Here is a 13900-nt window from a genome sequence, read left to right as displayed (position 1 = left end):
TTAGCTTCGATCCCCCTTTGAGTCACCATATACCCTAAAAATTTTCCAGAGGACACACCAAAAGAACACTTAGCGGGGTTTAGTTTCATATTATACCTCCTGAGTACCTCAAATGCTTGTTTGAGGTGTTCCAAGTGTTGTTCTGCTACTAATGACTTGACTAACATATCATCGATGTAGACCTCCATAGTGTCGCCTAGCATGTTGGCGAACATTTTGTTTACGAGCCTCTGGTAGGTGGCACCTGCATTTTTCAGTCCAAAAGGCATGACTTTGTAACAGAATATACCTCTTTCCGTGACGAAGGCGGTTTTCTCCTGGTCGTTTGGATGCATAAGGATCTGATTGTAGCCTGAGAATGCATCCATGAAGCTCAAGAGTTCGTGGCCGGCTGTGGCGTCTACTAGCATGTCGATGTGAGGTAGTGGGAAGGAATCCTTAGGGCATGCTTTGTTCAAGTTTGTAAAGTCAATACATACCCGCCACTTACCATTCTTCTTTTTAACGACCACCACATTAGCGAGCCAATCTGGATAGTGCACTTCCCTTACAGATCCGATGTCAAGTAGCTTCTGGATCTCCTCATTGATCACCTTGTTGCGTTCTGGTGCGAATTTCCTTCTTTTCTGTCTGACAGGGGTGTGGGAAGGGTCTACCTGCAATTCATGAACTATTATAGAGGGGTCTATCCCTGTCATATCTGCATGAGACCAAGCAAAACAGTCAGAGTTATCGGTTAGGAATTCAATGAGTTTTTCTCTGAGAGTAGGAGCTAGCTGTGCTCCAATTTGGACTTTGTGCTCTGGGATGTTGGGGTTAATTTGGACTTCGTCTAACTCCTCCATGTTTGGTTGGTTGAGGTTTGAGTTGAGGGGCACTTTGTTCTGTAATTGCTACAAGGGCTTCTTGGGAGCCTTCATTGTGTTCTTGTAGCAGTTCCTGGAAGCTCCTTGGTCTCCTTTGATTTCCCGTACTCCCCAAGGTGTTGGAAACCTCAATACTTGGTGGTATGTTGATGGTACTGCCCTCATCTCATGGATCCAAGGTCTTCCAAGGATCATGTTATAAGCTGATGGGCAGTCCAATACCACAAAGGTGGTGCTAAGGTTAATTCCCCCTGCATATACCGGTAGTACGATTTCTCCCAAGGTATACTTCTGTTCTCCACTAAATCCTATAAGGACAGTAGAACGTCGGCAGATGCTCGATTCTTCTAGTCCCATTCCTAGCAAGGCATGAAGAAACAAGACATTAGTGGAGGATCCGTTATCAATAAGTATACGTTTAACTAACACATTTGCAATAGTGAGAGAGAGGACGAGAGCGTCATGATGAGGGTTGACGAGCCCTGAGACTTCGTTGTCAACGAAGCTGATGGTTTGGTTGGTGAAAGTTAGGGTTGACGCCTCTGTCGAGTGGGCAGTTGGATTTGCTATGATTCGTGCACTTCTTTTGGCTGCTGAGTGGCTTACTCCACTCACTTCTGAGCCACCTGTGATCATGTTGCAAGTTAATGTTGGAATCGGCTCCTCTGGCTCTTTGGGTCGGGCATCTCCTTGGGACATGGTTTTCTTGCCTTTATCTGTCAGTAAGTCGGTGAGGTGACCCCTCTTAAGGAGCTCAGCAACTTCAAGCCTGAGGGCAATGCAATCTGCAGTAGTGTGCCCATGGTCCGAGTGGAATTCACACCACTTGGAAGTATCCCTCTTGTCGCTTGGCGTCTTTGTCTTCCCTGGCCACCTTACCGTGTTACCCATCCCCTTCATTACAGCAATCACCTCACTTGGTTCAATGTTGAGGTTGTATTCTGGAATCTTGGTACGGATGGGTCCTTGCGGTTTCTCGTTTTGACGATTAGGTGGAGGGTTGAATGGCCTCCTGTTCTCCCTTGGAATTGGTCGTCTGGTTGGGTAAGGATCATTGCTTCTGGCTTCTGACCGTCGTTCGTATCTTCTGGAGTGACGGTCTCTTGACCTATCTTCCTGTGAATAGTATCTGTTTCTGTGGGCTTCGTCTTCCTCCCACCTAATTTCAACCCAAGCTCTGGAAAGGACATCCTCCATTGTTGTGCAATTGAACTTGGTGAGTTCTTTGTACAACTCCCCATCCGGCAGTAAACCTTTCCTGAAAGCATCAACTGCTGTCTCCTGGTTGCAGTAAGGAATTGACACCTTCTCCCGATTAAATCTTCCCACATACTCTCTGAGTGGTTCACCTCTTCGTTGTTGGATTCGGTAGAGGTCACCAGAGAGTTTCTCCAGCTTCTTACTGCTTGCAAATTGCTCGACAAAGGTGTCTGTGAGCTGGGCAAATGAAGCGATTGAGTTATGGGGGAGGTTAGTGTACCATTGCAGAGCTGGGCCAATCAGACTAGACCCAAAACTCTTGCACATACACGCTTCCCGCAAGTCCCTTGGAATCGCAGCAGTAAACATCCTCTGTTTGTAAGAGGCTATGTGATCGTCCGGGTCAGAGGTGCCGTCATACATCTTCATGTTGGGAAAAGTGAACTTTCTGGGCATCTCTACCAGAGCAATTGCATCGACGAACGGAGAATCGGCATAGCTTTGAGGAAGACTCTTCTTGAAGGGGGTCGGGACTCCTGGAATTCTAGTGATCAGAGCCTCCATTTCAGCCAGCCTCTTTGCTAAAGCTTGCTCTAAAGGGGTACCTGTATGTGAAAATAATAAGGGATTAGAAGTCATGGTGGGTTGAGTAGGCATAGGGAAGATAGTAGGCATAGCAATAGTAGAAGATGAGTAAAGAGGAGCAGCCATGGTCTGCTGTGGAGTGAGAGGTTGTTGAAAGGTATGCGTTGGAGCTATGAATGGAGCACTTGCGGATCCTGTCCCTACTTGGCTGGTGGTGAAGCCTGCAGTAGTGTTGTGAGGGGGTGTTGGGCGATTCGATGGTCCTCCTACTTCAGAACCGTTGGGAGGTGGTCGATTGTCCCCCAAACTTTGTCTTCTTGGAACCACCAATTCAGTAATTCTTTCTTGCAGTAGCATGTTCTCTGCCCGGACAGTAGAGTTCTCCTCCTCCAAAGCTCTCAATCTTTCGGCATTTTCTTGCATCTGGGCAGTGAGTGCAGCAAGTTGTGATGAGAAATCCACAGAAGCATTGGACATGTCTCCTTCCATGGTACTTGTCTTTTCGGTAGTTAGTGGCTGGCCCCCTCCTTCTAGCGCCAAATTGTAGACTGTAAAATGTCTACGGGTCGGAAAGTCTGACAGTCAACGGGTCGACGGTCAAAAGTCCTGTCGGGTCGGATCGGATGCTTCGGGGACCGGCTACGTGTTGAAAAGACCTGCACACAAAAAGAGAGAAGAGATCGTGAAGCCTCTGGGACACCGGGATGGTGCCGGCCTAAGGGGGCTCCGACGGTCAAGTCAGATACTCGATCAAATATAAATAAAGTGAAAGTGGGCGATAGGGAGGTAACCGTCGTTGGAATGCTTAGGTGTCACGGCTCGTGGAGTTGTCGGAACAGATCCCCACGGTAATGATAAACTTACTGTAATTAAGAGAGTGATGGTGATGATATATTGTCGTTAACCTGCTAGTCGTAAGTGAACTTGCGATAAGGTGCTGGTCGTAAATGGATCGGACGGTGAGAATCGTTGGATGGATGATGATGACACGTCTAGCGTCTTATCGCTAGGGGAGTGATGTGGTGAGGAGGTAGCCGTATTAGGATGGTGATACGACCAGCTAGTTACTGCGAAAGGGTATTACGACCAGCTAGTTACTGCTGGATGAGAGAAATATGAGACTTGAGAGCTTTCTTCTGCGATAATGTGGTGGTGGTAATGGTGTCGATACGACTAGCCAATTACTGTTCAATTCGGGACTACCAAGCTCTTATCTCCCAACTTCTAAGACGATGAGTCAGAGACTTTGGAAGAATGGAGAGCTCTTTGAGAGACTTATCGAAGGGAATGGTAGTGAAGATGGATTACTCGAGTATTGCAGTCGAATATTGGATGCCTTTGTCTGAGTTTTGCTTCTCGTATTTATAGTGGTGGAAAGGGATTGCCTTGATGACAACCAGCTAGTAACCGACGTATTTATTCCGTGTCATTACTCCTGAGAGATACGTTAAGGGTCAGAGGATCTGACCGTTAGATGAATATTCGAATTTCTCGAGGGACGGCTAAGATGTTACCGCGTGTGCGGTAAGCTACTGGCCAGTAACACCCGCCTTTAAGTGGCAGATATGGGATATTTACCACTAGTGCGGTTATGGATTGCACAATAATCCTCTGGCCGTAAGATTGCCTAGTACTGGCAGGTGGCTATCGCGTGACACGTGTCAGATACGCTTAGTGCCAAACGGGTATGGATTCGGTGACCCGAATAGCGACTTGGGCCATTACCGGGCCTTCTTATTTAGCCTCGCGGATTTTACCCTTACGAAGCGGTTGTTTCCTTTATTCTACAGGCACCTCGTGGGGTGGATTTTTGCCCATACAATACTATTTACAGAGTGGTCCTTTCAACCAAAGTAGTCTTTATTGAAAAAGAAGTTTTTAGTGAAAATGACAATGAGTCAATTATGCGAACATTTGAACAAATACACTCCCGTAGAGGTCAATTACTTTGTAATAGTTGGTGTATTAACATAATTAATGAATATAAATATTTTTGTTAATGCGAACAACCCTTGGTTGGAGTGGTAAGAGGTATAATCTTCCAACTAGAGGTCAAGGGTTCGAGGCACACGCTGAACAATTCAAAAAAATAAAAAAATATATTGTTAATTACTGTGTTTCCAAAAAAAATTTATTCAAGTATATAAAATCCGCACCCCCAAGTGAAAATCCTGGATCCGTCGGGATTGTGATAGTTCCACGTCTCTAACGAGAGTGTCTAGTGAACGCTCAATCTTAGTAAGGGTGAAGGTCTTTTGAGTGGATTCGTGGAGCCTTCACCAAGAACAAAATTTCGTGGGCTTGGGCCTAAGGTGTCTAAAGCGAGGACAATATCGATAACTACTAAGGCTTTGGGCGCCACATAAACACCATTCGGGTGGAATCGCTAGCAGCCACACAGCCTACGAAATAACCGTCTAAGATTTTGTTTCGGTTTATTTATCATATATAGGATTGTAAAATGAAACACAAAAACTTGTTTCTCATTCGTAATCGAATTGCAGACTATCATCTGATAACACATATAAACAGAATCGAGACAGATTTTTGGACTATGATTCCAAAGGAAAAATTAAGGAAATATCTTTGACAATTACCTAAACCCTCACTAGTCTAGACCGTGTTTTACCAATTCTATAAGATTAAATTAGGATTCAATGTCCATATAATAAGTAAAAATAAATATAAGTACTGCAACAGGTAACGGTTTTTTATAGTATATATATACTAACATTGTCACATTAAAATCCTCGTTTTGTCTCTGCTAATAATATTTGAAGAAGCTTTCTTTTTTCTTTTGAATTGTCAGCGTGTCTCGATACAGCCAGTTTTATTTATCTAAAAAATTAGATGAGGCAAAATTATAAAGATAGTCAATGCAATCTTTTTTTTGTTGAGAATAGTCAATGCAATTTGATCATGTGACAAACAAAAACAAATACAGCCAGTTTTATTAGAGAATTATACAGCAGTTGAACTAAAACTTCATTCAGGGTACGCTTCGATAATAGATTGAATTGTGGGAATATGAGTGATTTTGTAGCGAGGAAACCCTGCATCTTTCAACAATTTTTCCCATTCGACTTCTGTCCTTTCTCTCCCACCCGAAGTATGTGCAATCATCACCAAATCAAGTACGACCCGGGTTTCATCAAATAAGTCTTTGCCGTCCGGTTTCAACACACAATCAATGATAATAACTTTTCCATTCTTTGGAATCGCTTTCTTGCAATTTTGCAAGATTCGTACACTGTCTTCATCATTCCAATCGTGTAGTATCCACTGCATTTAACTCCATTAATAACATGATTAAGAACGATTAATAGTCATTAGCTAGTAGGTTTAATACTATATGTCTTCTGATTTTGTTTGTCTATTATTTTTATCATCTTACGTGTTAATTTCAGCCATTTGGAATAGTAAGTACTTTGACTAAATTAGAGTGACTTGAGACAATTATAGATTTTGAGAAGCAATTCCGATTGGTCGATAAAAAAGATTAAGTAACACTGTCCTATCAAATGAGTAGGTGCGAGGTCAGATCCAGTGTCCTATCGAATTGGTCGATAAAAAAGATTTTCAGCCGCTTGCTTTTGTAAAAATTTGTTCGTATCGAGATGATGATGGGTATGTGCGAGGTCATCGGATCCACTGGAATGGTTCCAACAATGGTCCATCTAGTCAAGTGTGTTCAGTCCTTCGGGCAGATGTTTTACCTCCTCTTCGACTGAAAAAACATTGATAGTGTTGTTTAAAGAAAAACAAAAAAACCAACCAATTATTTCAAAGAATTACGTGTAATGAAAATAAGTCATTGTAATTTGGCTCTAGATTTGGGATAGGAAGGTTTAATTAAGTTCAACTCTATCCAAACACACATCTATTTTTGGGTAAAATATCTTTTCCATCTTGTAGATACTATTATACCTCGCTACAATTTTATTCAGTCGTGCTCGCTACAATTTTGTGTCAATATTGTTTAACATCAAGACAAAGCCAAAAATTCATTAAAAGTGAAAGATCAAAAGATTTTCTTAATTATAAAACACCGATAATTGTTAAATTATTAAAATAAGTAATTGAGGTCTAACCTTCATGATTACTGCATCGGCACGAGGGATTTCATCGAACATATTTCCCTGGACGTGTGATACACCAGGGTACTCAGGTGCTGCGGCCACTACGTGTGGAAGATCAAAACTAATTCCTCGTATATGTGGATATTTCTTCACTATTTCACCAATCATCATCCCCGTTCCACCACCAACATCAACGATGGATCTTAAATCATTAAATCCTTCCTCATACTTGACCAGTATAGCATTAACTACAATTTTAGCTGTACATGTCATGCCAGTGTTAAATAATTTATTGAACTCTGGATTTTCTGACCCGAATTCCCAGATCTCCGATCCATGAGCCTTGGCGAAAGGCAACCCACCTTCTTGCACACATTTTCCGAGATACTGCCATGGATCCAGGAGCCATGGATGATTCTGAGCTAAAACTAATGGCACAAGGCTAAACTCTGAATCTTTTAGTAACCATTTCGAGGATGATGTCAACCCGTAGGGGGACTCGGTCACATCAGTACCGTTTTTCAAGTCGGGTTTATGAACGACAAAGATCCGCTTGCGAACCAGTAGGCTCATGATCCGAGAGAGGTAATTAACGTTATAAGTAGGAGATAGGTTAGGAATGTTGTCGATGATTTCAGAAATCGTGATAGGACGGCCATAAGAGTGTATAATATCTGGTATACCAAGCTCTACTATGCATTTCAAAGCCATGGAATCTACAAAAGCAAACATGTACTTCCATATATCAGCTTGGCCTTGTAACTCAAGCCTATCTTCCTCAACCTTTAGAATCTCTTCCATTTCTTATGAGATACAAAAATGAGAGCAAGATAGGTTTTTTTAATGTCATGGAGTCTGATTGCTACTTTATAAATAAGTAAATACATGTGCATGTGACATACTGCACTTTTATTATGGGTCCCCAAAAAAAAAGTTAATATGGGTGAGATCAATAAAATATAGGAACCCAAAGATTTGGCTGACACGATGAGAAACTGTTACCTCTCTTGAATTGCGTCATATTAGATTTTTGAGGGTTGATTTGATGAGCTCAATATCACACTCTGACGTATGAGCTCAAGCTCGCTCGTGACCATGGGACCTATCAAGATCACGCTGTAAATAATTTCAACTAAAAAAAAGTGACCATTGGACCTATCAAGATCACGCTATAAATAATTTCAACTAAAAAAAAGTGACCATTGGACCTACCAAGATCACGCTATAAAGAATTTCAACTAAAAAAAAGATCACACGTTAGCACGTTTTTTTTGTTGAAACACACGTTAGCACTTGATTTAAGGGGTAGGTTAAACCAAAAAAAAAATTACCCTTGTACGTATATCTTTTTGGTTACAAGGTAATTGTGTACCCTTGTGTGTTTCTCTCATGCCCACTCTCTGTTTTCTTACTTTTAGTTTTTCTACTCAATGACTGACTGCATTTTGTGCTTGCAGATCTCTCGGGGTTGGTCGACCATGAAGTCTGGCCTCCTCAAGGTCCAAGGTTTAAACCAAGGGCGGAGCCAGGGGGAGGCGACCCCTGGCTGCAGTCATTTCTAATCTATCGGCAGCACAAACCGAGTTCGAGTCCCCTCTGTTAGAATAATATATGTAATAGTTAGGGGTTGTTTGGTAATTTGTCCTTTAAGGACCTTTTAGTCTTTTATCATTAGTATATATTTGTTAAGTTGTAACCATAGTTTAATAATGAATGAGATTCATAGCCTCCACAATGTTTCTCCTCTTCCTTCTTCTCTATGATTATTGTTATTGATTTTCACATGGTATCAGAGCATGGTTCTTGAAGTTTTTATATGATTTGAGAAAGGGAGAAGATAAAGGTGGTTTTAGGTTTTTGTTTTGATATTGGGGATTTTATTAGTAGGATAGGTAGTTTAGCAAAAGATTCAGATGGTTTATTAGATATGGGTGGTTTATTGGATTTGAGTGGTTTGTGTATTGTAAAAGAAGGTGGTAGAAAAGGGTGGTTTTAGGAAACGGGTTTTGGAAGATGGGTTTTAGTTGTTGATTTGATGGGTGGATTGGTAGATTGGATTTGAAAAAAAAAAAAAAATTTTGGTTAGGTTGTTTTTGTTGGGTGTTTTTTCTGTTGGGTGGTTTTGTTGGATTAAAGGAAGATGCGGTTTTGTTGGATTAAGGGGTGGTTTTGCGGGTTGAAGGTGGTTTCTAGAAAAATCAGCAGGAGAGAGGTTGTGATAGCTAGGGTGCGTTTGGTTTTGGTAGTTTTGAAGGTGGTTTGAGCGGTTTTGGCTGGAATGTGTTTGGCTGTTTTGTGGAGGTGTTTTTTGGTGGATTGAAAAGGTGGTTTTGTTGTTTGATGGGTAGTTTTGGTGAAAATGAAGAGGCAGTATTTGAAACAGTGATTGAACAAGGGTGGTATTTGAACAAGGGCTTGTTTGGTTGGAGTGTTAGTTGGAAAATAATTTTTCTTCAATGGACCGTTTGGTTTCCGCAGAAAAGTTATTTTCTCGTTACAGATCTGGTATTGTTACTTCGCACTTCTTCTTATTTCTTTAGCTATAGTTTCTTTGTGGTGTTGTTTTGATCTTTGGGGGTAAAAAAAAGTGCTTTAATATGGTAATTAGTTTGGAATGGTATTGAATGACAATTTTGATTTGATTGGTAGTTTTGAATGACATTGATGGTATTGAATGGTAGTTTTGGTTGGGATTTGATTTGAGTGGTTTTTCGATAAGGTGGTTATGGAATTTGGAGGAGGTGGTGGTCTTGAAATATTTGAAAGTGGTTTTGATTTGAATTTGAATTGTTGGCAGTATTGCATTTGGATTCTGGGTAGTAGGGCATTTGAATTTTGAGCAGTACTGCATTTGAATGTTGGCAGTATTGCATTTGGATTGTGGGCAGTATTGCATTTGAATGTTGGCAATATTGCATTTGCATTTTCTTCCTCCTCATTTGGGCAATATTGCATTTGCATCTTCTTCCTCCTCTTTTGGGCAATATTGCTTTTGCATCTTCTTCCTCCTCCTTTGGGCAATATTGCTTTTGCATCTTCTTCCTCCTCTTTGGGCAATATTGCATTTGAATATTCTTCCTCCTCGTTTGAGCAATATTGCATTTGCATCTTCTTCTCCTCTTTGAGAAATATTGCATTTGGATCTTCTTCCTCCTCTTTTGGGCAATATTGCATTTGCATCTTCTTCCTCCTCTTCTCCTTTTGCAGTTTAGCAGTATTGGATTTTGGTTTGCAGTATTGGATATTGGATTTTGGTTGGCAACATCGGATTTTGGATTTTGGTTGGCAGTATCGGATATTGGATTTTGGTGGGCAATATTGGATTTTCGATTTTGGTTGCGAGTATTGGATTTTCGTTTAGCGGTTTTGTAGTAATTTGCAGTATTCGGTTTAGCAGTGACTTGTTCACCAAGTCACACTCGGTTCCACGCTTTCGTTGCTTAGTTAGCAAACTCTCGATACTTTTCAAAATCGCATCGTGAGTTTGAGGGAGGGTGTTAGAATAATATATGTAATAGTTAGGGGTTGTTTGGTAATTTGCCCTTTAAGGACCTTTTAGTCTTTTATCATTAGTATATATTTGTTAAGTTGTAACCCTAGTTTAATAATGAATGAGATTCATAGCCTCCACAATGTTTCTCCTCTTCCTTCTTCTCTATGATTATTGTTATTGATTTTCACACCCTCTTCTGCATTTCTGATTTTTAATCGTCATTTGTTAACCTAATTCCGTATTGGCCTTACATTACGTCTATTTTCACTTTTAGTCTCACGTTATGCCCCCTACTTCTGGACCTAATTTTTTTTACCCTCTTTATTTTTGTGCTAAGTCAAGTTTTTCTCCATTTGTTAGGTTCCACCCAAGCTATTAAATATAGAAATAGAGAGTTCTCTTTAAGATAGTAACAATGGAGGCAGAATCCCAAAACCGTGAGATCACTGAGATCTTTTTCAAAATACAGAGGTCTTAGGCAGAGAAGATGAGGAAAATGGGTTGGTGAGATTAGAAATCAACTCGGAGGAATTAGGATTTTGTTGGGTATTTTTGGAACAACAGAAAAAACTTCAGAAGCATATGAAAGAGCCTGGAAGAACCAAGAATTAAAGAAACGAAGCATCAATTCTAGTGAGAAGTACAAGAACAACGAGTTTGGGAATCTGAATTTCTCATAACCCATTCATCTCCATTATTTTTTATGCATCTAATTCAACTTCACTTGTGGAATAGCAAGGAAAATTTATTGGAATTTGGACAATTAATAAATATGTTGTAAATTTAATTTGAATGGATAGAACTTATGTAATAAATTTGTCGGACTTTAGGCCTCTTTCATCTTGTACCTCTTTCATTTCTTGGTTTAACTTATTCGGTTATCGTGCTTATCACATCTTCGTGATATATCAATGCCTTGTAACGACTAACATAGAACGTAGTCGATTTCACACACAAAAAAAACTAATTATTAGTTATGACTTCTCTAATTTTAAATTTTGTCTCTGCGAGTTCTTTAAAATCATAACGTCTCTACAAAGCAAATGGACTAGAACTCTAGGGTTTTAGTAGATTCCCGACCAAACCTTATGATTTCAGTTGAGAGGCGAGAAAGAGATTCGAGAGTGAGAACGAGAGATCAGAGAGAAAGTTTCGAGAGAAAGAGTAATCCAAGAGACAAAGAGATATTCTAAGAGAGACAGAGAGAAACAAATACATACAGACAGAAGAGAAAGCAAGGGATGAAGATGAGAAGTGATATAGGTCGCCGGTCGGCGACCCTTTGTCGACAACACGATAAGACCGATATACTTCAAAGAAATTTTTAGTTTTCTCACCTTATGAAACGTTTACCCCTAAAACTTTTCTACTTTCCCAAAATTTTGACTTTTTCATTTTTAAATGCACTTTGAAAAAGAAAAGTTTGAGAGATAGTCAAAACAAACCAAACAAGAAAAGAACAAAGCAAAAGTATATATCTTCAAAAGCACCACCGTACACATGTAAGGAAGTCCTTGCTCGTAGGGTAAATTTCCCTAACTTCCTCCTCTATCAACCAATCAACAAACAAACCAACTGTTTCAACAAAAAAACAGACAGAACAACTCATCCTCTTTTTCTTCTCTCTCTCTTCCTTCTCTTACCCTCTCCCCTTTAATTGTCATGCTTGATAGAAAATCATCAGTAGGCATCCATGCACCCCATGGATGCCCAAACAAGTTCCGGTGGCGGTGAGCCTCCATATGCACCCAAATATGCAATCTTATCGGAAAATGGTGGAGCTCCGAATTCCGTCCGGCCACATCCCCATCGTCGAAATATCCCCCGATATCATTCGACTCCTCAGCCTAACAAAAAAGTAAATTGTTGCTTAAAATGCATTTGTTGTTTTTATTGTTGTTCCTTCTTCTTAGTCTTTGCTATTTCGGCCATGTCCTTTTATCTTTACGCTCTTTACGAACCGAAAGTACCAACTTATAAAATAGATCACATCGACGTTCGAGCTTTCGATGTTCAAGTTGATTTCAATCTTTACGCCGAGATTTATGTCACAGTCATAGCTGAAAATCCAAATGAAAGAATAAGTATTTTTTATGGGGCCGACAGCGAATTTGTCGTCCTGTATTTGAATTCGGTTCTTTGTTCTGGTTCTATGCCTTCATTCTATCAAGGACATAAAAATGCAACAACATTAAAAGTTGCTTTAAAAGGAAAGAGTGAATTTGGATCAGATCTTCAAACTTCTCTTACTCGAAACCAAAAAGCAGGGAAAATTCCATTAACAATTAGAATTAGACTTCCTACTATTGTGGAACTTGGGGATATTCCATTAAGGCAATTTACAGCTTTTGTTAATTGTTCTATGATTATTGATAGCTTGACACCCAAGAAGAAAGTATCCATTCTTTCTACTAAATATAGTGCTGGAGCTGAACTTTAATGGTTTCTTATGTTTCTGAATTGGGTTTGGATTTGAATTTCAATTTGTGGATGAAGATGAAAGAGATGGTGTCGAATCATTTCGGGGTTTATCAAGAAAGTTTTCATTCATTCAAAATTCCATGCTTGTTTAACCCATTATGTATATACATTTGTGTTTTTTTCATTGATGTGTACATTTTCTTTTCTTTCTTTTCCATTAGTTCGTTAAAAAAAAAGACATACCAATTAGAGGTTCACTTGATATTTTATTGTCGTCTCATTATTTAATTGAATATTTCTTTCTCTTTCAAATGTTTATGTCCGCTAGAAACTCATTATTGGTTCATTAATGGCTACGAGCTCCATGATTAAGTAATGTGACGACTGACGAGATAGAGATGGTTGTGATGGTTCTCTCACTGTGAAAGAGAATCAACAAAGCCTTTCAAAATAGTTTCTCCAGACAATGTAGAATAGTGAGACCGTAATAAGGTGCAGGAATGGATACACATAGCAGCCTTAGCAGCGTGGGTGAGGGGTGCAACCAGTGCCATTCCGCGTTTTCGCCCGTCGCTTTCCACCCTGGCCTCCTTTTGGTAATATTGCTTTGGAGTTTATGTAAGAAAGGTTCCAATTCAAGAACAAATTTTAAGAGCATCTCTTATGCAAAACTAAGAAAAGTCTCCATTGGTCCTATTGTCAATATCCAATAGAGATTCTCATTCTTTTTTTTTGTTGAGAATAGAGATTCTCGTTCTTAGGTGACAAAAATACAGATATTCAATTTTTGTAAGTCTCCAATGCAAAACTCTAAACTTGTTTTCTTATTTATGTGGCATTGTTATTTTTGTAAAGAAATAATTATTTATTTCAAAAATATATGAAGACTTGATTTCTATTGGTCAAATTATATTGATGAGTTAGACAATTAGGGATATCTTTATGACTCTATTTCACCCTCGACACGTCATTTTTGAGATCTTAGTTGAAATCTATATTGAAGAAATTTTTTTAAACAAAGAATTCCAAAAAATCTTACATTCACCGAAAGATTGAATTTTGCATTGGAGATGCTATAGAAACTTAAGTTAGACCTGACTGGTTGTCATTCGTCAAAGATATCACCTCACGCGAAAGGATCTTGGGTGTTTTTTTGTTAAAAGGTCAAAGGATCTTGGGTTTGAATCTCCTAAACAACATCTTTTTGGTATTCATTTACGTAGACACACTCTAGGATAGTAGGAGTCAAGGGTGCT

At 39.7% G+C, this 13900-nt stretch overlaps 2 protein-coding genes across 2 annotated transcripts; one reads left to right on the top strand and one right to left on the bottom strand.

Annotated features, from left to right (window-relative positions):
• Window positions 1-5468: 5468 nt before the first annotated feature.
• LOC147542195 ((R,S)-reticuline 7-O-methyltransferase-like) lies at window positions 5469-8076 on the bottom strand. Its single transcript, XM_086636319.1, has 3 exons — window positions 8016-8076; window positions 6743-7885; window positions 5469-5933 (listed from the first exon to the last, which is right to left on the bottom strand). Exons 2-3 carry the CDS (start codon window positions 7529-7531, stop codon window positions 5637-5639), a joined length of 1086 nt encoding a protein of 361 aa, XP_086492445.1. The 5' UTR covers window positions 7532-7885; window positions 8016-8076; the 3' UTR covers window positions 5469-5636.
• Window positions 8077-11832: 3756 nt separating this feature from the next.
• LOC147542194 (NDR1/HIN1-like protein 6) lies at window positions 11833-12956 on the top strand. The gene has a single exon (XM_086638431.1). The coding sequence runs from the start codon at window positions 11917-11919 to the stop codon at window positions 12661-12663; it is 747 nt and encodes a 248-aa protein (XP_086494557.1). The 5' UTR covers window positions 11833-11916; the 3' UTR covers window positions 12664-12956.
• Window positions 12957-13900: the final 944 nt, after the last annotated feature.

The sequence above is a fragment of the Eschscholzia californica genome, unplaced genomic scaffold (assembly GCF_041429995.1).
Source record: "Eschscholzia californica isolate CP2 unplaced genomic scaffold, dmEscCali1.0.p SCAF_4, whole genome shotgun sequence".
NCBI lineage: Eukaryota > Viridiplantae > Streptophyta > Magnoliopsida > Ranunculales > Papaveraceae > Eschscholzia > Eschscholzia californica.
This window is presented reverse-complemented; position numbering and strand designations above follow the sequence as displayed.